Here is a 22,836-nt window from a genome sequence, read left to right as displayed (position 1 = left end):
ATACAGATGAGAGTCTCTGCTCCAGGATCATAACTCCTCCACACGAGAGGTCACGTTATGCTGACAGAATTTGAAACAACTCACCCTAACAAACAAACTGCACACATTCCTAATGCTTCTTCCCAAGACACAGACATGCACTCTGTGTCTCAGCCAGGCAGCAGAACCAACAGCCCCTTTACGAACTACCCCAGCCCAAGAGAAAAAAATACGTAACAAACAGACTTTTGCCCTTTGCACAGCACAGGAGGCAAAGGGCTGGGCCTCGTGTCACCAGTCACAGCTCTGTCACCCGGACACACACTGCAGCCTGGGGATGTCCAGCACTGTATATCTGCCTGGATCCCTCGGCACCACTGGCATGGGGATGTCCAGCACTAGTTTTCTGTCTGGATGCTTCCACGCTGCAATCCACGACTCACCAGGCGTGCCCGAGGTGTGCATGGTCATATACGGTCGGCCCACAGCTGTACCTGCAGAGAGGGGAGGCAAAAAGAATCAGAGAATTGTTAGGGTTGGAAGATCACACAGTCCAAACCACTCTCAAGACAGGGCACCTACAGCAGGTGACACAGAAATGTGTCCAGATGAGTTCTGAATGTTTCCAGAGGAGCCTCCTGGATAGCCTGTTCAGTGCTCTGCCACCTTCAACGTAAAGTTCTTCCTCATGTTCATATGAAACTTCGTATGTTTTAGTTTACGGCCACTATTCCTCGTCCTGTCGCTGAACAATGCCAAAAGGAGCCTAGCACTATCTTCTTGGCACCCATCTTTGAGATATTTATATGTATTGATGAGATCCCCTCCCAGTCTTCTCTTCTCCAGACTAAACAGGCCCGGCTCTTGCAGTCTCTCCTCTCAAAAGCGATGCTCCGGTCCCCTACTGACCTTTGTGACCCTTCCCTAGACCTCTTCCAGTAGCTCCACGGCTTTCGTGTACCGGAGCCCAGAACTGGTCACAGGAGCTGTTTCCGGACACAAACCGCTCCTGTCACCTCGCCACCCCCACGCCCGCCCGCCGAGCAGCAAGGCGCTACCAGGTCGCCACTCCTTCCGTGGCCAGCACGAGCGGCTCCTTGCTCCGGCTCCGGCTGTTGTAAGCCACGATCCCGCTGTCGCACCCCGCCGGAGGCACCCACTGCCGCCGCCGCGCCGCGCCCGAGCACCGCCGCGCCCCCGCCTGCCCCCGGCCGGCACCCGCACCGGGACCGGGAGCGAAGCCGAGGCGGCACCGCCGGGCCGCTGCCGCAGCCCCGCGCAGCATGGCCCGCACGCTGCCCGGGCGGGGAGCGGGCAGAACCCGTGCGGGTCCCGCCGGAGAGCGGGGCCGCCGCGGCCGCGGCGCAGGAAGGGGCGGGCCTGCGGGCGGGGCCACCGCCTCCCGCCGTGCTGTGCTGAGCCCGTGGTGCGCGGCTTGGGCCGGCCGGGCTGCCCTGAGACAGCGCGTACTAGCCTTGTGCTTCGGTATAACCCCAGCGCGCCTTCTCCTTAACGAGGTTTTAAGGGAGATGTTTGTAGGAAATGTGTGACTAATTTAGCAAAATGGTCTCCATTGTGTCAAGTCAGTTCGGTCACTTTGGGGAGTGAATCTATCTTTGCATTGCCTTTCAGGTCAGAGAACAGCTGGCAGCCTGTTAGCTCCTGAAAATAAAACATGGTGTGACACTCCCAAACTGGATAATAAATCAGAGTCTCAGAAAACTCTTATGCACCCCCCTGACTCCCACATACTTGTATAAAGCGTTACCTGACCTGGACATTTTTTTAAATGACAGCAAATGCTGCTGGGTACTTAGTGAGGTACCCTGGCCTTTAGCCCAGCTTACTGTCAAGGTCTGCTTCCTCACTGGGGATTTTTTTTTTCTTTTTTTCTTTCAGAGAAATGGAGCTTGGCTAGCTACAGTACCTTAAACCACTTGGGAAACTATAAGCTACTCAACTAGAGTGAATAACAATGTAATGGAACAGACATAAGGATACCAAAAATATTTTTGAACTAGTACCTTGTTTCCAAAAGTGACTATGAGCAGGTACCAAGGAAACAAGTGAGAATTCCACAAGCTTATCATCACAAAAGTGATCACGGGGATGGAACAACTATCCTGTGAAGACAGGCTGAGAGAGTTGGGGCTGTTCAACCTGCAGAAGGCTCCAGGGAAACCTCACAGCACCTTCCAGTACCTAAAGACGATTAAAAAAAAGGGGGAGAGCAACTTTTTACATGTACAGATAGTGATGGAAGAAGGGAGAACAGTTTTGAACTAAGAGAGGTGAGATTTAGATAGATGCTAGGAAGAAATTTCTTCCTTATAGGGTATGGAAGTTTTGGAACAGGTTGCTCAGAGAAGCTGTGGATGCCAAATCCCTGGAAGGGTTCAAGGCTGGTTGGATGGGGCTCTGAGCAACCTGGTCGAAGTGAAAGGTGTCTCTGCCTATGACAGAGGGGTTGAAACTGGATCATCCTTAAGGTCCCTTCCAACCCAAGCTTTTCTCTGATTCTGTGAATATTTTCCCAGATATTTTTCCAGCTTCCAACCAGATGCATCCTCAACTGAATGCCTTGTGATTTTTTTTTTTGCCTCATCCCCCCAAGTTTTTGGATCCATCCTTGGTAGATTGCTGTACCATTAATTTCCCCATTCTCTGTGAACCCACATCAATCCCAGGCTTTGCCAAGGAGTACTGCAGGTCTAGTGCCATCTTTAGGAAGCACCCTCTTGGCATGTGTCGAAGTCAAGGTCTGTGAGCTCCAATTGTGGCCACCCCTGCTCTTGTACGAGAAGAGAGAGTGAACTGCCAGTGCCAGCATATTGTCTGTCCTGCTCCTGACTGTCTTCCACACAATCCGCTAAACAGCCATTTTCAGGTCTCTCAGACCACTGTATTACCTGCTAAAGCACCTTGCTGGCCTTTGGGAGGAAGGTAATACAACTTGTCTGGACTGGATGCTGCAGGTCTGCCTGTGGTGAGCCCCCTCACAGAAGTGTTTGTATTGTTTCCTCTTCTACCTGCCAGGGATTACTTTATGGATTTTTCTCATAAGTAGTAAGATCATTTAAAATAATTGCTTTTACATAATACTTGATGTCTGCCTACATTTTCATTTTAGAGCATATCAGATATAAAGCCCTACCAGTGACAAATGTTTCCTTTTTCTTTTAATAGGTACTTTCCATAGAATTTGTCATTTAACAATCTTAACTTTTTGATCAAATAAGAAACCTATTTTATGGGCTTGTTAATTTAAGACTACCTAGGATGAAATTCAAGACACTATCCAATAACCTTTGTAAACGTTTGCTTTATATGTTTCTCAGGAAGCTTCACAGGCCAATTATTTCAGCTTCCAAAATGAGCTGGTTTTGATGTCCTGCTGTTCAACACACATCTAGTTAAGAGTTGTCATTAACTCTGTTGTCTTCTTTGTTCTGTGGGGTTCCAAGCACTTTGATAGAGTTCAAATCAATACTAAGTAACAATGGATGTTTTTTAGCCCTAATTCCAGGTTTAGCTAATCATGGATGAAACTGGCAACAGATCAGAATGCGAGAGCTTTTTCTTTCCCATTGGTTTCAGAAGGCTTAGTGTCTTTGCCCGCCAGACTGGCTTTTAACATTTAGTCCCGAAACCTCTATGTCCTGCTGTAAAATATAATTTTCTGATGGTGGGAAAAACCACAATTATTAAATGCCTGAAATAAACAGCTAACATCATTCACGCTTGAGATTTAATTTAAGTGGAACAGTGGAAAGTGTTCTTCAAGCAACAAAGTACAAAAAGAACCTAATTTCAAATAAAAGCAAAACTTATCCTGGTGGGTAAGAACCATAAATTATTAATGTTAAAAATACCAGCATTCTCAGAACCAACTGGTCTGTGGCTGTAAGCATACCTGCACTTTATGCCACCTATACTGCACCCTTACTCCTGCTCTGGGACATGTGCAAGGACACAAGAGTCATCTACCAAAAACGCAGAATAGCAGCAAAAGATTTGTGCTTCCACCTGGAGTGGAAGATGCCTTTGGAAGTTGCAAGAATTTCAAGGTACATATGATCAGTGCCAGGCCTGGGCCTGCTGTACTCCTGTTACCTCCGTACCTGCTGAATAGCCAGGAGGAGATGTGATCTGCAGAACAGTACAGCCCTTAGTCAACAATCCCACTGCAGCATGTCTGTCTGAGCTGCAGGTAAACTCTTGGTGTATTTAATACTGTCAGGTCATGTTCCCATGTTTTTCTTAGGAATCACTAAGGCTAAAACTTCCTTTAAATTAGAAACTGAAACTCTAAGGTAAAGAGGTAACTCCTGAACACCTTAGAGCGATCTCTATGTTTTCTGTCCCTTTATCTGCGTGTGTAAAAAGGCAACATTTCCCTTCCATCCTTGATCAAGAAGGAAGCCTGTTAGAAGTACAGCTGTGTGTGCTGTCAACCAGCAGTGCTGGCAACATTTCTGTGGTGGGCAGGGAGGATCTTGGGGGATTTTGGCTCACCTCACTCCTATATTTTCCAGTTTCCAGTCCCAGGAATACTGATAAGATTTGCCCCCAGAGGTAAGATCCCAGAGCATGTCTTGTATCATACATAAATAAAGCTAAAAAACAATTTTCTATTTCCCTTTATTACTAAGAGACACATGCTTTATATTGTTTTACAGTTTCCCTGCATCACAAAAGGTGCTGTATTTTTTCTTCTAAAATATTCAACCACATCATCTTAGAATTGTTGACAGAGGAAAAAGGTTGCAATTGGTGTGTTAACAAGAGTACGTTTCCAGTAATTGTGGCCCTTCTCAACAAATTCTAGTTCAGAAACCTGGCAAGGAAGCTGAACCTGAAAAAATATGGATGAGCTAAATCCACTGCAGTAGACTGAACTTCTGTTGGTGCTCAGTAGTGATATGTGATTATAGACACATTTTGACTTAACTTTTATGGTCCATTTACAAAATCTAGGTGCTTATTGGTTTGCTTCAGAATCTTGTTTGATTTTTAAAAGGAGACTAAAAATTGCCTTAATCTTATTACAAATGTTTGGCTCAGAAATATTATAAATTTTGAGTGGCCATTCCACCAAATATTCACAAGGTAAAGAGTATGTTTTAATAAAAGAGAAATCATCTTGAGAAACCTATTTGAAAAGAGTAATTCTGGGGATGGGGAGTAACACTGCAAAAGAAAATTCATTGGAGGACATACATAACAAATTAAACTTTCTTGCTCTTACCAAAAGACTATTAGCTTTTAGCACCACCTACTACTTTCAGAAAACCTACCCACCCACTGCTCTGACCTACATTGCCTGTTTTTCATCAGAAGTGTCTGGGTCCTGCACCACAGACAGAAACAAGTCTGAGGATGGGTATGAATTCAGGCAGGGTTCAGATTGTTGTCTTTGTCAGTGGTTTCCAACTGCTGAGGTATCTCTCTTGAAGAGATTCACTAAAGGAATATGGAGCCAATGGAATATGTTGCCCTTGATCCGTGTTCATTCCATTAATACTCTGGGACAACAGAGATGTACTTTTGCCTTGGCCTTCTTCTGCAATGCACATTTGCTTGTTCCAGTCAGAATTTTTTGGTCACCTTTAATGCCAGTGTAATGCTGTTTAAGCTCAGTATGCTTTGGAAGTGCACCAGTGCAGCAGGTGCAAGAAAAGGCAGTAGCCAGGAAACAGGTGTGAGAAGAGGCAGTGAGTGCAACTGCCTTGGGGCAAGCAGAGGAGGAGATGAGGTGTATCCAGTGAAATACCTGTTTTCTTACTCGACTGATAAAAAAAGGAGAAGTTTAGAATGGCAGGCCAATTAGGTAGTTTCCAAATGCCAGTTAGGTAGGCATTTGGAAAGTTCACAAAGTTCTTGAGCCTTTACTGGGAAGCAGAAAAAGGACAAACTCAACTAGATTTGTTTTCTAGATCTTAGAATCTATTCATCTGACATCATTTGGTGATATGCACAGGTATTTCTGGCCTAAATATCTATAAACAGTATATACTATCCAGGGCACATCCAATGCATATTGCATGAACGGGTGAACCATGACTCTGCTGGTCTTCGTACCTGAAAACTTCAGCTCTGCTCATCTTGCATGTTAATTGCTTGTACTTTCATTTCAAAACTTTCGACCACAAGCAAAATGAACAGACTTGTAAAATTCTATTACCAACATCCACATAAGCATGAATTTAGCCTCATAAAGAATAAACAGACAAACAAGCAAGGAAAAAACTCTCCAAGCATATGTAACTATAGAAGAGGGATTAAGCTATTAAATGGTGTGGAAACAGCAATTCATTAGCAGGAATAAACCCATCTGATTCGTCTGTACTATAACGTATAATGACAAATGATCAGAAGACACTATCTTTTGTAATAAACAGAGACACAGCTGTAATGATTACAATAGTATTTCATATAGTAATATTCAGCTAAGGCAGAGAAGGAGAAAGGAGGCAGCCAGAATTCCTCGTAGCAGCTATGCAGTGTGTGCATTTGTGGAACGTTTGGAGGTTTGGGATTTTATCTTCCTCATATCAAGTATTTTGAACTTCATGCTGATGAGCTGGAATAACCATAATTCCTGGAACAACTATAATTACTAAAACATTTCTATTATATGAAGTATATTTTGTATATACACACATTGTATATAACACAGTAGTTGTGCAAGTTGTTGATCTGGTTATAAGTTCCCTGGATTTTAATTGCTGTGAGTTTAGATCTATAGTAAGGCAACAGCTTCAAGAAACTTCTGAAAACCTCAGATATTTTGGGTTCTAAAAAGGAAAGATTTCTTATAAACAAAGCAAAGGGGCTTGGGAGCCAAAGGAGAACAGATATATACTTTTATCCTCCAGTCAAATATAGGAAATAGCAAGAAAATGAAGCCCAAGAGTCTCTTCCTTCTTTGACACATGACATTCACTTCTACTTGTGAATTCTTCTCCAGGGTAAGAAATGGGCCCCCAATATGAAAAAAATATCTGAAACCCTATTCAAAATCTCCCATCTCCCACCTATTGTAGTTCAGAGGCAAGAGGCCAAAAGAAGAAGAAAGCAGAGAAGAAGGAGGAAAAGCAGAGATGGGCAATGGGCATCAGCTCCTGGCTGCTGAGCCTAGAGGGGTGTATGGAGAATTGATATTTCTGGGTACAGATATTTGACCACAGCGCTATACAAAGCACTGAGCATCACCTTTAAGAGCTGTAAAAGAGAACCTTCAAAGTGGATACCAAATGCATTCTCAGGGGAGCTCAGTCCCTTCCTGTCCCAGGGACTTGTGTGAAGTCTCATGATGATTTTCTCTCTGTCACTCTTCTAGTAACATATGAGAAGCTAACAGAGGAGGACATCGTAGACAGCACTGTTAAGAGCCAGATGATACAAAGCTCTCTAACCTCGGCATATCCAAACTATCAATGCTTTTGAGGAGATTGCTGAAACTTAGTAGGCTACCATTACTTTTCAGCGTTTCTCTTCCTAAATTCTTTTTCTATTAAGAGCAGGGAAAAAAAGTTCCTGTTTAGTAAATTAGCAGGTACTTTTACAAACTCTTATCTTATACGTGTAATTACTTGTGTGTGTTTAGAATGACGATTACCTTTTTTGCAAGAATGACTCTTTTTAGGACTCATCTGTACTCTTTTCAGATGTCTTGCCTCTACTAAGTCATAATTATTGGCTTGGATTCTTAACTACCCAGGGGACTGTTAACTACCTTCAATTGCTAACAGTGGCTCACCCTCTTGAAGGCGAGGGTGGAACAGGTTCTAACTACCAAATTGGTGCCAACAATCTAGAATAGGTATTCCCAGGCTACTGCTGCCAACTCCCTCTCTATGCCACAGTAAACCAGAGCACACAGGTCCAGAAACTGGCTCGGAGCACTGCCCAGATGCCATGGTGCTTCTAAGTTAAAAACCTGAGATCCTGTATATGTGAGGTTTACTTCAGCAACTCCTTTTTTTACAGCAGCTCACGGAAACAAAGTGAGAGGAAGAAAATAACGGGAGAACTTACAAGGATCTTCAGAAAACAAGGAAGTGCCCTCTGACATCTGCCCCAAACAGCAGGTCGGTATCAGTTCAAAGTTTGGTCTATGGTACCGTCTCCACTCTTCAGAAAATAGTTGGGTGCACGTCTCCCACTGGAGGCTAGGAGAGAGGATACTGGAAATATTGCTAAACAGCTGCCTGTTCTTCCCTGAAACCCCAGCCCTGGGCGTTCACGCACCAAGCTGACGGCAGCAGCAAGAGCACTGAGCAGGGGCTGAGACGCCGAGGTGCCCAGCCAGGCCGCCGCTCCCTCCGAGCTCAACGCCAGGGCCTCACTGAGCAGCGACTGCACCAGCGAGTCCGGGCGCTCACAGCTGATGACTCAGTCTCCCCTAAATTAGGGGATTGACAGTGACGTCTGCTAAAAAAAAACAAGAGGCAGAAAGCGCACGTTGTTTTGATTCAGCAGAGCTGGGTAGGTCTTTCAGGCCCGCCTTCCCCGCTCCTCGCAGAGCCGGGTGCCTGCAGGGTCCGGGACATGGCAGAGACTCCTGGACACAAAGGCAATGCTGACCGACAGCGGGATTCCTCCGCACGACCCCCGGGCCACTCTGGCGGAGAGAACGCGGGCGGCACAGAGCTGTACCCGGGTGCCCCTTCTGCTCGTCCTGGCCGGCAGTGAGCCCTCTCCGCCGGCAACCATGCGGGGCGGCGGCGTTCCGCCGCTGGCCTCCTTTACAGCGCAGCCCCTGGCGGCGTCCTCGGTGACCCTTCCCTCGCCATGGCGCGGGACAAGGGAGCCGCAGCAAACTCACTCGGCTACCCACCCTCCCTCCTTCCCTTTTCCTCCCCTCCCGCCTTCCAGGCAGCCCTAACTCGCGCATGCACAACCGCCCGGAGACCGCTGGGAAACGTAGGCGCGCTGCGTCCCTAACGACTCCATTTTCTCCCTGTCGCCAGACAAATCGCGCATGCGCAGACCCGCCCCCTCCCCTCGGGCGTTACCGCCCCGTCTGCCGCGGCGCGCGGTATCCCGGGCAGCGGTGTCACAGCGGGGATTGGCTGAGGAGGCCGCGGGGCGGGACGCGAGGGGCGCGGTGATTGGCTGGGGCGGCTGTCAGACGCCGCGGGGTGATGGATGCGGGTGCCCGCTGAGGAGGGAGGGACGAAACGCTCCCCGTTTCCCCTCGGCGGCCAGCACCGCGCCGGGCACAGCCCTGCCCGCAGCGCGGGGTGGTGTCGCATGGTTCTCAGTGTTCCTTCTCCTAGGAAAGGCCTCGGAGCCGCTCCGTCTCGGGGCGAGTTGGCAGGAGGCGAGACTCCTCCAAAGTCCCGGTACCCTACCGCAAAAGCATTCACTTGCCCCCGCGATCCCCCAGCGTCCCCGCGGGCCGCTCGCCTCCCAGCCTCCGCACAACTTCACCGGAGCCTCCGCCTTCCCCGGGGCTTCCTTCACTCCACGCCCACGCCGGCCCTGCGCCGCCCGCCCCCCGGCTCGGCCCGCATCCCCGCTGCCTTCCCTCCCTCCCCAAACGTGAGTAAGGGAGGCGGGACGATGGATATGCGGAGGTTCCGGGCGGGGGAAGGGATTGAGTGTGTGCGGTGAGTGTGTGTGTGAGTGTGTGTGTGTGTGTGTGTACACAGCGCTGGGAGAGAGCGCATGCGCTTTGGCTGGCGGGGCCGAATGTTTCCCAAGTGTTTGAAACTGGTATTTGGGTTTTCCACGTTGGATCTAGCGCGGCGTATGGGAGCGAGGAGGCTGCGTTGATATCGCCGGGGAGCGGCGGCGGCGGCGGTGAGGAGGAGAGCGGGGAAGGGGGGAGCGGAGGAGAAGCGGAGCAGAGCGGCGCTGGCGCAGGCAGAGGGGCTGCCGCTGCCTCTGACAGACACTTTGCAGAGCACATTTTGTTTCCAGATTGTTTCGGAGGAGCTGGTTTAAGCCCCCCTCTTTTCTCCTCCTCCCTCCCTCCCCTCCCCACACACACACACACACAAATCCCTCTGATTGTTCTTACCACCTCCTTCGTGAATTACCCACAACGACAGCCATTCAATCAGCTGCTGCTGGCTGTAGGGGACTAGCGGAGGGTGTGTGTGTGTCTCTCTCTCCCTCTTTTTCACACAAGAGGAGTCAGATGTAGCTTCCCTCGGTTTTTTGGGGGGGAGCTACCGAGAGAGGTGGGCAGGGAGTGAGACCTTCACCGGGGTTACCGTCTTTGAAGGGAGCAGCACTTGCTCTCACACAGAAAGGTGTGGGGAAGAATTTTTGTTTCTCTGCCGGATGAAAATGTTGAGTCCTGCAAACGGAGACCAGCTTCACCTAGTGAACTATGTGGAGGATTATCTGGACTCCATCGAGTCTATGCCCTTCGATCTGCAGAGAAATGTCTCCTTGATGAGGGAAATTGACGCCAAATATCAAGGTAAGTGCTTTCTATATATGTGTGTGTCCGTGTGTGTGGTTCGGGGCTCAGGGGGGAAGGGTGTCTTTCTTTTCTTTGGAGCCGAGCCTCGGCTCCGTTTGCCCCTCTGCACCCCACAGGGATGGTAGTTTTATTTTTTGGAGGTAAAAGGAGAAAGAAAGCCGGGAGGGAAGATCCGAGGAGAGAGAGGGACTGATCTGCAGCGTTAGCTCTTGTCATGGGGCGGAACAAAAGGTCTCCGGCTTTTCTTATTAAGCAAGGACTCTGCTTTTCTGTGTAAATTGCTGGCCAAGAAGGCGGGGGCAGGGAAGTGGGGTGTGCGGTGCACAAAGGGGGGCCGTCCCTGGCCGTGGGGCTGAGGTGGAAGGGTTTAGGGGTACAGAAGAAAGTGCTGGGTGGATAGAGGGGGAGAGATTACAGCACAACATTTAGGAATGTACAGTATTCATTATGGCTGTAGTAGGGGAGAGAGGCAGCTAGTGAAGGAGGGAGGGAAGAAGGGAGGGAGGAGAGGGGTTTAGGCGAGAGTGGGGGGCAGGGTGTGCTTTCTTCCCTCCGTCCTCGGTGGGTTTCGTTTCACCCGGTGAAACAGCCCCGCTCCGTGGGGCGGGGGGGCCGAGGGGGCAGGACCGGCGTGTGCGGTGTGAGTGGGGGGGGAGACACACACGGTCGCGTTTACGGCTGGGCTGAAGCGCCCCCTCCCCTCCCCGCGCTCGGGGCACGCCGTCCCCGTCCCCACGGGCGGAGGGAAGGAAGGGGAGGCCGGTTTGCGGGACTCGGGGCAGCTTTGTCACTTGGTCGCTGGCGTCCGCTCGGGAAGTGGGGGGGGGGGGGGGACGGGGGGGGGGACACGACACTCTTTATTTTATTCTGTGCCGCAGGTAGCGGTGACAGCCGAGATGCCGGGAGGGGGGACCCCCTCTCTCTGCCCTCGCCCCGTGCATGTGGCCTTAGGGGTGGTGGGTAGCGAGCCCTGCGTGCCGTTGCCTCAGCCGCTCCTCGGGCAGCTCGCCATGAGAGCCCATCAGCTCCCAGGGGAAGGGTCCGGGGGAAACTTCCTCAGGAGCCCGCGGGGGCTGTCGGGGGCGGGAGGAGAAGAAAAGGGCAGGGCGAACATCGCGCCCCACAAAACCGCGTCCAGCGGGCACCTCCGCGCTGTGCTAGGAAGGGGCGTCTGTGCTCTTTTTATAGACACCCCTCGTTTGCATATCGCCGTTCGCCACGCCCGTCGGGGGCGCTGATAGGGCGGGGGCGGCCCACGGGCCGGCCGCGCCCCGCCTCCCCGCGCGGATTGGCTCCGGGGCCGGGCCGACCCGTCTCGCGCCCCCGCCCCCTCGTGACGTTTCGAGAAGCAACTTTTCCGTGGGGTTGATTTGAATATCTCGGCCGGCCCCGGCCGGCGCGCTCTGATTGGCCGGGCCCGCGGCAGGGGGCGGGGCAACCTTGGCGGTCCGGAGGGTGACTGACGTGTCCCGGCGTGGGGGGGGGGCGCCGCTGCTCCAGCCGCGCCTCGCTCGTGAATGGCCAGAGGGGGCGGGCGCGAGCGCGCTCCCGCCCGTCGTGATTGGCCGCCGCTGGGTGTCAATCACTTGTTTGTTTCCCCGGGAGGGTCTGTTCGCCCCGCTCGGGACGGCGGGGGCGGGGCCGCCCCGCCCCCCCCCGCGCCCCCGGGACCGCCGCGGGATCGCCCCGGTTTCCTGCCCGAGAACAATGGCGGCTCCGTCACCTCCGGGGTGGCCCCGGGCGCCGCAGAGGGGCGGGGAGGGGGCCGATCCCTCGCCCGTGTCCCGCTCGCCGTCGTTCCGCGGTGTCTCAGTCCCGTGGGGCTGCGGAGTAGAGCTCTGGCGGCACGATTTCCCCCCGGTTGAGTGGCGCTTTCAATGCCAGGAGTGCGCGTTCGCCAATCGCTGAGAGCGCAGCTTTCCGCTCCCGCCGTTGCAGCTCGGCGCGGGAGCGCGGTTTCCCGGAATTCCTGCCGTGAGCTGAGCTCCCGAGGCTGGCAGCGGCAGCCAGCCCCGAGCCGCAGCATCGCCGCCCCGATGGTTCTCTCGGCCCCGAGTGAGCAGCGCGCTCCCGACTCCGGTGCTGAGCAGCCTCGGCTTTGCGGCAGCTCCCGCTCCGTGTCTCACATTCCAAACACGCCCGTGCGGGCCGCGCTCGGCGGCGCTCGGCAGGACCCCAGCCTGCAGCCACGGCTGCTGCTGCCGGGCGGGAATGGCAGTGTGCCGTGCTAGGACCGAAGTTTTCCCAAGGCCGAACTTCAGTCGGTGATTGCTGTGTGCTGTTGAGACTGTTCTTCATGCAGGATGCCCGCCCACCCACCGGATTCGGATGGGTTAAACTGATGACATCAGTCAAGTGCCAAAGCTTAAAGCATAAAACTTTTGCATTTCAGCCGCTGAAAATCATTAACTCTGCTTCTTCAGCCTTCCTGAATGTGGAATCTGCTGTATGTTTGAAGGATCTTTTGGTGGCATCTTGGGTTTGGATTTCTTTTTGGTATTTTTTAAATTGTTGTTTTGTGATTTTTTTTGTAGGTAAAAAGCAAAAAACCCACCAGTTGCTTAAAATGGATAATAACATATCAGAATGCTGATTTGGTCAGATAGGTTATATTGCAGAACCAGCTGACAGGTTGTGCTTAACCAATGTGTGAAGCACAAGCTGCAGCTCTAAATCTGAAGTGAAGCTTGCATAATATTTCCACGTCTTCACTGGAAATCATGTATGTTTAAAAACTCTGCCCAGGAAAGACAAAACCCAAACCACAGGGTAACTCTTGGTTTGCATATGTGTCACATTCTCCTATTAATAAATAAATAAGTAAATAAATGAATAAATGAATAAATGAAAGTTTAAAAAAGTTTTGGTAATGCCATTTGCATGTATGAGAGATCCTGGTTTCTGTTTGATGAATTGAGGTCAAATTTTATATCTCAGTGTATTTTGCTTCTCTAAGATAGACTGCTCTAGCCCGTGAGAAAGGGAAAATTCAGAGGAGAAAGGAGGTGCGGGAAAAACATTCCATATGTTTTTGAGGACTTAATATGGAGTGCTGAGTGTCGCATATGCTGTAGATGATTTGTGCATTATAATGAAATTCAAAAACATCTTAAAAAATAGGGTTTCCATACCCATTCTTGAAACTTTAGGTACTTTGTGCATTGTTGATTTTATAAACTGTTAGAACAATCCTTGTGCAATTCAGATGTAACACATTTTAAAGCAGAAGCTCTAGCTGCTCCCATTGTTGCCTATCATCTTTAATGTTATCCTTTAACTTTACCTCCCGCTCTGCAGTAAATATTTAATGTAGATGATATTTTTGTGTTTTTAAACGTAGCAACATGTATTTTACAGAAATATAGAAGGTATAGGTAGGAAATAATTTAAACATCCTGGATATTGTAATCCTAATTCTGTAATGGAGAGATTTACATGGCCTCAGATTTTTCAGCAGAAATAGCTTGACAGTATTGGATGAAATAGTTTTGGGTCCAGACCACGTATTTGGTGCCTCTGCATCTCCTGTCAAATAACCCAGCAGTGTGCCTCTACACTAGTTTGTGCTTTCTTTCTGTCCCACTCCCTTTCTCCCACTCTGTCATTCACTGAAAATGTTAATGTTGTTATACAGAAAAAGTCCATTAATTTCCCCTCTAATTTTGCAGTTAACCTTGGAACTTTTGATGGTATGTGTATTGGTTTAGTTAGTTCTTTTTAATTGCTGAAAAGTTTAAAAAGAAATATTATCAACATACATAAAAAATTATTTAGTCACTTTTTTCTTCTAAATAATCATTTGCATTCCATTCCTGTGGGACCAACTAGAACAAAAGTAGTCTCCAGTGGAGCCATGAGATGCCTGTTAGATATGAGCTTCAGGGAATCTGTCTTTGATCAGTACTGTATGTTACAAGAAGTTGTTGCTGGATGGAAGGAAAAAATGGGAGGTTTTGTTTTGCCATTCTCCCTGTCAAAAATATTTATAGTTTTTATTTCTTCTTTGCAGAGATTCTGAAGGACCTGGATGATTATTATGAAAAATTTAAACGGGAGACAGATGCTGTGCAGAAGAGAAGAATGCTGCACTGCATACAGAGAGCCTTGATTCGGAGTCAGGAACTGGGGGATGAGAAGATCCAAATTGTCAGTCAGATGGTGGAGCTTGTTGAGAACAGAACAAGGCAAGTGGACAGCCACGTGGAACTGTTTGAGACTTGTCAAGAGACTAATGACACCACTGGAAACAGCGGGAAAGCCAGCCAGGATAAGTCGAAGAATGAGACAATCGCACAGGCTGAAAAGCCCAACAACAAGAGATCAAGGAGGCAAAGGAATAATGAGAATCGAGAAAATGCCTCAAATAATCATGATCATGATGACATCACCTCAGGAACACCAAAGGAGAAGAAAGCAAAAACATCCAAGAAGAAGAAACGATCCAAGGCTAAAGCAGAGCGGGAAGCTTCTCCCCCTGACCTTCCTATTGACCCTAATGAGCCAACATACTGCTTGTGCAACCAGGTCTCCTATGGAGAAATGATAGGATGTGATAATGATGAGTGCCCCATTGAATGGTTTCACTTCTCTTGTGTGGGACTCAACCATAAACCAAAGGGCAAATGGTACTGCCCCAAATGTAGAGGAGAAAATGAGAAAACTATGGACAAGGCATTGGAGAAATCTAAAAAAGAAAGGGCATACAACAGGTAGTTTGTAGACTTCTCATAGTGAAGGAAAAAACCCACCAAACCAGTGTATTTATTGTCAGTGTCACCTTTGTTGAGGTGAAAGGATTGTAAAATGTATATTTTTAAAGGAAGTTTAAAACTGAACCATTCCTGTTACAGGGACGGCAATAAGAAATTTTGGTTTTCATTTGGTAAGCTGTAACAAGAATGTGGTCTGTGGACCAATGTATTCCAAAAGTAAAATTATAAGAATATTCGGATGTTTCTTAAAAGATAAATTAATTATTTTCATTATTTCTTTTCTCTCTCTCTCTCTTTTTTTTTTTTTTTTTCTTTTTAGTGCTGGTAGCACTCTATCCATTAAACTTTTGACACATATCTCTGAAATGTAATTTTGTTTTCTTTAATGAAAAATGTTATTTACCTTTTGAACAAAATTGTTAAATACTTTAACCACCTGGCTGTATCTGAATAAAGCTGCAATACATTGCAAATGTAACTTCTTCTGGTGATAAGCAAGGGCAAACAAAGGAGGGTAAAATTTGGTTCCTGCTACAAAGTGTCAGTATAACAGTTCAATAGCAAATGTTTAAATAGGCTTAGAGGATTATTTTTTAAAACAAAAGGTTAATGGTTAAATTTTAAACAACAAATATTTTATATGCTGGCCAGGTACCACAAAGGCCATTTTAAAATGATTGAATATGTTTTATATTTAACCGGGAAGTGGTTTAGTAATGAGACATAACATAAATGAAGCTTTATACTGTCACAGATAGTGGTGTAGCAATCCTTAATTTGTTTAAGTTGTATAAATGTACATTTTAAGTGGAGTTGCACTTACTGTATTATACTTGGAAATGCAGCCAAATGCCATTGTGTAACCAATGTGCATTTCCTGCTGTATGTATGAAAATTGTACAGATGTGATATTAAGAAATAAATGAAATGACTTTGACAGTTTGCTTCTTTAGCAATCTTGTTTAATGATCATTTATTTAGGTCAAAAAACCAATACATTCATCTTTAACCTCGGCAGCTCCAGCAAACTGCTGCTGGGAACCCTGAAACTGTTGTAGTGGTAACCAAATTACAGTTCTGATAATGAATCTTCATAAAGCACATGGCCAGCTAGGTCGTAGGAAAGCCAAAAAAGCATTTAACTTTTCATCCAAATCTTCTCATTTTGTGCTTGCAGTCATTCCCTGACCCAGACATTTATCTGAAAATCAATAGTACAGAGCTGGTCTCGTTCAGTAGTTTTAATGCTTTTTTCACTGTGGGTATAAATGGCTCCATGTTTGTTATTGGGATCTTTTGCATTTTGGCATTTTCAAAATATTACTGCAGCGATTTCAGGGCAGGCCTTTTTATTCTTCATGGTCATCCCATGCAAAAATGTACTTGCTATGGTACCATAGGTGCTATGACACATACCCAGTGCTCTCTCTTCCCTTGGATGGATAGTGAAGCTTGGTCAGGCTGTTTCCTTCACCGGCATGGCTGGAGGGGTCAGCATTCTGGCTGAGCAGATTCCATCTCCCTACCATCCTGTGGGCCCTCATCCAGGTGAGAAGGGAATGGGACCAGCAGTAGGAAGGCCATGGAAGTGAAGTTTGTGAAATCCAGTGGGTCAGGCAAAAGACTTGCATAAAAAGATGGGAGCCTGGGGTTGTTTTTTCATAAGAACATACCCTTCTCAGTGTGTAATGGTGGTGTTTTGTTTCCTGAATAGTGGAACTGTACCACTGAAATGATGCCTTTTCCCCTCATGTATTCCAGAAGATCCTTCCGTAGGAAGTAAGGTTTTGGATCTAGCTGAACACAAGACAGCTGAAGGGGTTCAGTGTTTTCTAAAGATGTACTGATAGGCCCCAAAATGCACTGCATCACTTTGCATGGATATTCCCTGCCAGACAGACCTGCTCACAGTGACAAGTAGTCCTGTTTTACTTCTAAATAGATGCACTAAGTGTGTGCTTCTGCATTCGTGTTTCCAGTCCCTACAGACTGCTGCGTTACACTGAGCCACCTGTGCCCAAGGCAAGAGCCTGCTCCAAATCAGTCTCCTGCTCCTGGGGTGGTTTAGGGTTGGTGTGTAATTTTTCTACTCTCTTACCCTTCCTTCGCCTTTCATCTTTTCTCTAAAGCCATTTTCCATTCCCCATACACACTTACCAGTCTTTCCCGCTCCTCTCTCCCTCCACCTGCTGCTGTTGTGGCTGATGCTGATGTTTCTGGTCGTTTCTGCCTCAGCTGTTCTGTCGTTCTCCCACCAGCCTATGCTGAGAACATCAATACTTAGCAGCAGGACTGTACTAGCAAAACCCCAATGAAACTTTATATAGGAACTGGTACAGACAAGGTTTCAAACCAAGCCTTTTTCACAAAACGTCTGCACTGATTCTGCGGGATATTTTGAATGTGAAAAGCCAGAAGGAAACAACAAAAATGCAAAAGAGGATAGTAAGAATGTTCAGCTATAGATGGATCAGTAGAGGCATATTTACCCTGCCCTTAAATATTTCCAGCTACTGAAGGCTGGCTATGGTCTCCTGTTTTTCAGCCTTGCTGGAGACAGCTGCTGATCTGTAAAGCAGCTTGGAGTTAACATCCCTTTCCACATTTTTTCCCAGGCTTGTATTATCTTCCCAACTCAGCTCACCCTGTTGCAGGCTGCAGCACTGTTGTGCTCCTTGGCTCTGGGCGCTGAGTGGACTGGCAGGGCACGGGACAGCCTAACAGGTCTGGTTTCAGTCGATGGACACGATTAGTTGGATGCAAGGGACTCTGCAGTGGCACTAAGCTCTTTGTTGATGGAAGTGGAGCCATCTTGTGTTCTACTGACACACTGCCAAGGGCTGCGGACTGTGCAAACTTTGTCCTGGCTTTGGTACTTTGTCTAAAATGCTATCTTAGTTATTCGCAGTGAATTTAATGGCCGCCAGAAACTTCCATCTTTCAAGCCAGTTTTTGTTATTTCTGAGTGACAGATCAGCTACTTTGCAAGCTTCCTTATTTTGCTCAGCAGAGTGTTTCAGGGAGATCATCCCCGGTTTGAGAAAACATGTGACTCTCTTGGTGACCCTTTCCCACTGAGGCTGCCAACAAAAAATTTGAGTGAGAGGGAGGCTCTTCTAAGAGCTGAGCTAAGGCTTCATCTCTATTTCCCATGAGTTAGTAAACAGCTCTCAGGTGTTGTAGCATTAATGCAAAGTTTAAAAATCATCGGGTGTTTGCTGAGGAGGAAGTCACAGCAGCAGGAGTCACAAACTTCTTAAACTTCTCATTGAATTCATTCAGGCAGCTGTAATTGCTGCTCTTCTGTGTGGTAGGGGTAGCAGATATGTCTGTATTGTGTTGCTGAACTCTTGAGCTGATGATAAAGTCCTTCCAGCTACTGAAAAGCACAAGTTCAATACTCAAGTCAAGGGAACCGAGAGCAGCCCTTGCCCTTGAGTCGTCCCTGTCCTCGGCAGCACATTTGTTGTGCAGTGGGGCAGCTGGCAATGCAGAACTGGTGCTGGAGGCATGAGCTGGGGGAAGTAAAAGTCATCAGTCAGGGAGCCCTTTGGGTGCTATGTCAGCTCCAATTGCAAAATGTTCCCAGCAAGTTGAAAAGAGCGAGAGAACCACTGCAAGCCTGAACCAGCAGAGCAGAGCATCAATTTCAACAATTAAACCATCTGAAAGCATCCCAATCAAGCAGAACTATTGTCTCCATTGAGCAGAGCAACCTTGACCATGCGTATCATTGGGTTTAAATAAGTTTCTTACTAATTAAGCACAGTTGCTGATAACCTGCATCCTAATTTCTTGGAGTCTGCAGAATAAATACAATCGAATTGGACTGCTCCACTATTAATTTTTGACAGGGTATTTTTAGTTAATCTTTTAAATTGTAATAACAGTGAAAGAGATACAAACACTGTAAACTATTTCAAAGAATATAATAAAAACATTCTGTAAGAGAAATGCTTCAAAACAATATCTTTGTAGTGAATTCTGTTGTTTTAGTTAGATTTATCATCATTCTCATGGCCTATATGCTATATGTACATAACCCCCACCCGCCCTTGTGCAGGAATTGCTCAAAATAGCTAATAATTTCTGAGTATGAGAAGTAGTGAGCAAAAGTAGTGTGAGTATCAAAAGAGTGAGTACTGTAATGTCAAAAAATAATCAAGCTAATAATGATCTCTGAAGTTTCCTACCCTCCCAGCTGTTACTGAAGTCCCAAATGCAACAAACAGGAGGAATGATACAGTAAGGAAGAATAGCAGAGCAAATGCAGTATGTATAGGAAGTGCTGTAAACAGTATTAAGGTTTTCTCTCAAGTTTAGGATTACATTTTGAAGATTACTTTTCCCAGTAAGCATTTATTTTTGTTGGTAGTTAAAAAAAAAATCTAAGGAATCTCTGTCCTGTCTCACAGCAGAAAAGCTGTATTAGTGGCCAGGACAGTTGTGGGGGGGCGCTGGTGGCGTTCCTCCAGTTGCAGCCAGGATTCCCAGGTTAAATTATTCCTTCGGTTCACTTTATAAACAGCTTGCCAATAGTGGAAGGAGAAGAAAGGTGGGTGATGCCAAACCTTTAAAACCACTTACCTATATTTAAATTTCCAGCTCTTACTTGAGAATTGTAGGTTAACTTTGTGGCTTAAGATCCTGCATTGGGTCTGGGTGAGATGGAGCTCAGCCATCACAGTGCTGTGCTTTGCATTGGGAGCTAGAAAGGAGCTGATAACACTCCAGGGTTTTGGCTGCTGCTGAGCACTGCTGGCACAGCCTCAGGGCTGTCTCTCCAAAGTTCTGCCCCCACATCAGTAGGCTGGCAGGGGGCAAGGTCTTGGGAGGGGACACAGCTAGGCCAGCTGACCCAAACTGACCAAAGGAATATTCCATACCATATGACGTCTGCTTGGATATAAAAGCTGGGAAAAGGAGGAGGAAGTGGGGAATATTTGTTACTTAAAACATTTGCCTTCCAGAGCAACTGCTGTGTGTCCTGAAGCCCTGCTTCCCAGGAAGTGGCCGGACATCACTTGCTGATGGGAAGTAGAGAATAATATCTTTGTTTTTTTTCCTTTGCTTGTGCCTTTGCAACCTTTCGCTTTTGCTTTGCTGACCTCTCTTATCTCAACCTACGAGTCGTCTTCCGTCTTATTTTTCTCCCCCACGGGAAGTGATAGAGTGGCTTGGTGGGCATCTGGCATCCAGCCCGAGTCAGCCCATCACAGCCCTTTTTGGTGCCTGATGTGGGGTCAGACACCAGCACCTATTTATCTATATTGCATTCTATAGTGGTATTAGTTACCCAGTAGCGAGCTCCCGTGCGAAACGCAGTTTGTCAGCTGCACTGCTTATCTCTTTATTTTGCTGAGTTTGGGAACATGGTAATACAAACAATGGCTCTGTGCTTTTCCCTGGCATTGATGGCCTTGCTGTGCTGGGAGAGCTATCTTGTGGAGACAATGAGGGAATACATCTCTCTCTTCCTACCCGGAATTGATGCGGATTCTTTTATTGTGCAGGCTGCAGCAGTCCTTGTTCATCCTTACATGATCTGTTTAATTAGTACTGTAAGCATATCATGGGGTTTGTGGAATCTGATGTCATGGTGGTGTACGAGGAAACAAATTTTGAGTGAGGTGATACCAAAACGTCCCCTGAAGAAGTCAGTTCCTGGGTGGCAGGGTGTATGGAAGGATTTGGGCAGGTTCCTAGGGCGGTTATCACCTCCCATTGCCTGGGAATTTACACCTGAGCAGGTAATCAACCCTGACAAGCTGACCCCTCAGCTGATAGAGGGGTGCCTTGCCCAGCCCAATGAAAACCAGCAGCTCCTTGCCCTGTGCTGGGGCCTGGCCTGTGCCTACCGAGCTGCTGTTCAGATCTCTCAGAGGAATGTGACTGAGGCAGGGACCCAAACTGTGTTTGAGGATGTGATGGTTGAGACAGGAACCCAGACCACAACAACTACTGAAACTGTCCCTGTAATGGAAAAGAAAAGGTGGACAAGGAGAGCTACAAGTACTTATTGTCAATTAGAAATGGAGGAAGAAGAAGAAGACAAAAAAGAAAAGGAAGAAGAAAAAGAAGAGGAAGAAGAAAAAGAAGGGGAAGAAGAAAAAGAAAAGGAAAAAGAAAAGGAAAAGGAAAAAGAAAATGAAAAGGAAGAAAAAGCAGATGAAAAAGAAAAGGAAGAAGAAAAAGAAAAAGAAAAGGAAGAAGAAAAAGGAAAGGAAGAAGAAGAAAAAGAAAAGGGAGAAGAAAAAGAAGAAAAAGAAGAAAAAGAAGAAAAAGAAGAAAAAGAAGAAGAATCGTCAGGAAACGAAGAGTTTGAGCAAGAAACCGGTCCTTCAACAAATAAATCAAAGGAAGGAGTGAAAGAATTCAAACGGGAAACAGAAATTGCCCAGTCTCTGACATCATCAGAACTTCAAGACTTGCAGAAAAATTACCGCCGCCAGCCAGGTGAGCGGATTTCTGCCTGGCTGCTTCGATGCTGGAGTTGTGGGGCTGATGGTCACCTGCTGGAAGGTCAGGAAGCCCAACAGCTGGGATCCCTTGCTAGAGATCGGGGAATTGATAGAGGAATTGGAAAAGAGACAGCAGTTTGCAGTCTCTGGAGACGACTCCTCTCAAGTGTGAAGGCAAGACATCCATTTAAAGAAGATCTTGTGAGCTCCCCAGGAAAGTGGACCACTGCAGAGGAAGGTATCCAGTACCTGAGAGAATTAGCAGTGCTGGAAGTCATCTATAGTGATCTAAAAAATGGTAACACCTCTAAAGATCCAGGGGATGTCCCTTGCACAATGGCCATGTGGAGGAAGGTAATTCAAAGTGCCCCTGCATCATATTCTAACAGTTTGGCAGCAATGTATTACCCAGAAATGGAGACACCAACTGTACAGAGAGCATCTTTGTGGCTCCAAAACTTAGAAGAAACTCTTTTTACCTCCTCATTCCTACAGGCCACCACCTCTGTCAAGGGTGGTTCAAGAAATCAGTCTTCTCCTGCCCTGATCAGAGCAAAAGAGAGCCCCAGACACCTGACACGTGGAGCACTGTGGTTCTTTCTGTGTGATCAGGGGGAAGACATGAGGAAGTGGGATGGTGAGCCCACCTTTAAGCTGGAAGCCCGTGCCCGTGAACTGAGAGAGAAGAGAGCTGAGAAAGAAGAGAGCTGTGAGAGAAGAGAGAAGAAGGGGCCATCCAACAAAGCTGTCAATGTAGTTTCTGCAGACACAAGACAGCAATCAGCAACCTCCCAGATGTAGAAGAACTGGCATCACCTCTCTCGATCCTGGCAAGAGGACTTCTGGTCTGGCACTGTAAGGGTCAGACAGTGAATGCTCTAACCAGGAAAAAGAATAGAGGGTCCCTCCCTTCTGCCAGGAGGAGGAAAGGGATGACTGGATGTGTTGGATTTGATAGCCTTGCACATCAGACCCACAGAAGCATATAAGGCTTTGGTAGATACTGGTGCATAGTACTGGTGCATAGTGTACGCTGGTGCCATTGGGTACAGGGGCTCAGAACCCATCTGGATCTCTGGATTGACAAGGGGATGCTGAGAATCATCTGTTTTGGAGGCTGAAGGCAACTGAGCAGGGGACAAGTGGGAAAAGTGCCCCATTATGACTGGCCCAGAGGTCCTTTGTATCCTTGGAATCCTGTCTCAGGAGAGGGTACTTCAAGGACCTAAAGGGTTACGAGTGG

General features: G+C 47.4%; 3 protein-coding genes across 13 annotated transcripts in view; 2 read left to right on the top strand and 1 right to left on the bottom strand.

Moving 5' to 3' along the window:
* Positions 1-10,060, bottom strand: part of CARS2 (cysteinyl-tRNA synthetase 2, mitochondrial) — a 44,659-nt gene extending 34,599 nt beyond the window's left edge. For 2 of the 9 annotated variants that reach the window (XM_088160167.1, XM_088160170.1), the window contains exons 1-4: positions 8,233-8,415; positions 8,020-8,153; positions 2,004-2,181; positions 423-473 (exon numbers count right to left, since the gene is read on the bottom strand). Coding sequence is in view for 2 of the 9 variants with exons in the window: in XM_088160165.1 (XP_088016291.1) it covers positions 423-473; positions 1,038-1,264 (278 nt within the window). In the remaining 7 variants the exon portion in view is untranslated. Of the gene's footprint in view, positions 1-422; positions 474-561; positions 650-1,037; positions 1,310-2,003; positions 2,182-8,019; positions 8,154-8,232; positions 8,416-10,009 lie in introns of those variants that run through there. The other 7 variants (XM_088160168.1, XM_088160171.1, XM_088160169.1 and 4 more) reach the window with 7 other exon arrangements.
* ING1 (inhibitor of growth family member 1) lies at positions 9,729-16,069 on the top strand. Of its 3 annotated transcripts, none has more exons than XM_014883235.2 (2): positions 9,729-10,417; positions 14,430-16,069. In XM_014883235.2, exons 1-2 carry the CDS (start codon positions 10,276-10,278, stop codon positions 15,131-15,133), a joined length of 846 nt encoding a protein of 281 aa, XP_014738721.1. In that variant the 5' UTR covers positions 9,729-10,275; the 3' UTR covers positions 15,134-16,069. The 3 variants fall into 3 exon arrangements, with proteins under 3 accessions (XP_014738721.1, XP_014738723.1, XP_014738722.1); XM_014883237.2 differs by lacking the exon at positions 9,729-10,417 and adding an exon at positions 12,726-12,866; XM_014883236.2 differs by lacking the exon at positions 9,729-10,417 and adding an exon at positions 12,897-12,916.
* Positions 16,070-20,071: 4,002 nt separating this feature from the next.
* LOC148224911 (uncharacterized) lies at positions 20,072-22,530 on the top strand. Its single transcript, XM_088160164.1, has one exon. The coding sequence runs from the start codon at positions 20,505-20,507 to the stop codon at positions 22,392-22,394; it is 1,890 nt and encodes a 629-aa protein (XP_088016290.1). The 5' UTR covers positions 20,072-20,504; the 3' UTR covers positions 22,395-22,530.
* The last annotated feature ends 306 nt before the right edge of the window (positions 22,531-22,836 follow it).

This window comes from Sturnus vulgaris, chromosome 2 (assembly GCF_052056855.1).
Source record: "Sturnus vulgaris isolate bStuVul1 chromosome 2, bStuVul1.hap1, whole genome shotgun sequence".
NCBI classification, from domain to species: Eukaryota; Metazoa; Chordata; class Aves; order Passeriformes; family Sturnidae; genus Sturnus; species Sturnus vulgaris.
This window is presented reverse-complemented; position numbering and strand designations above follow the sequence as displayed.

Excerpts from the sequence above, each read along its gene's own strand:
- ING1 (XM_014883235.2), top strand. The coding sequence starts at position 10,276 with ATGAAAATGTTGAGTCCTGCAAACGGAGACCAGCTTCACCTAGTGAAC. Across the intron at positions 10,418-14,429 it reads AATTGACGCCAAATATCAAG|AGATTCTGAAGGACCTGGAT; the intron begins GTAAGTGCTTTC and ends TCTTCTTTGCAG.
- LOC148224911 (XM_088160164.1), top strand. The coding sequence starts at position 20,505 with ATGGTAATACAAACAATGGCTCTGTGCTTTTCCCTGGCATTGATGGCC.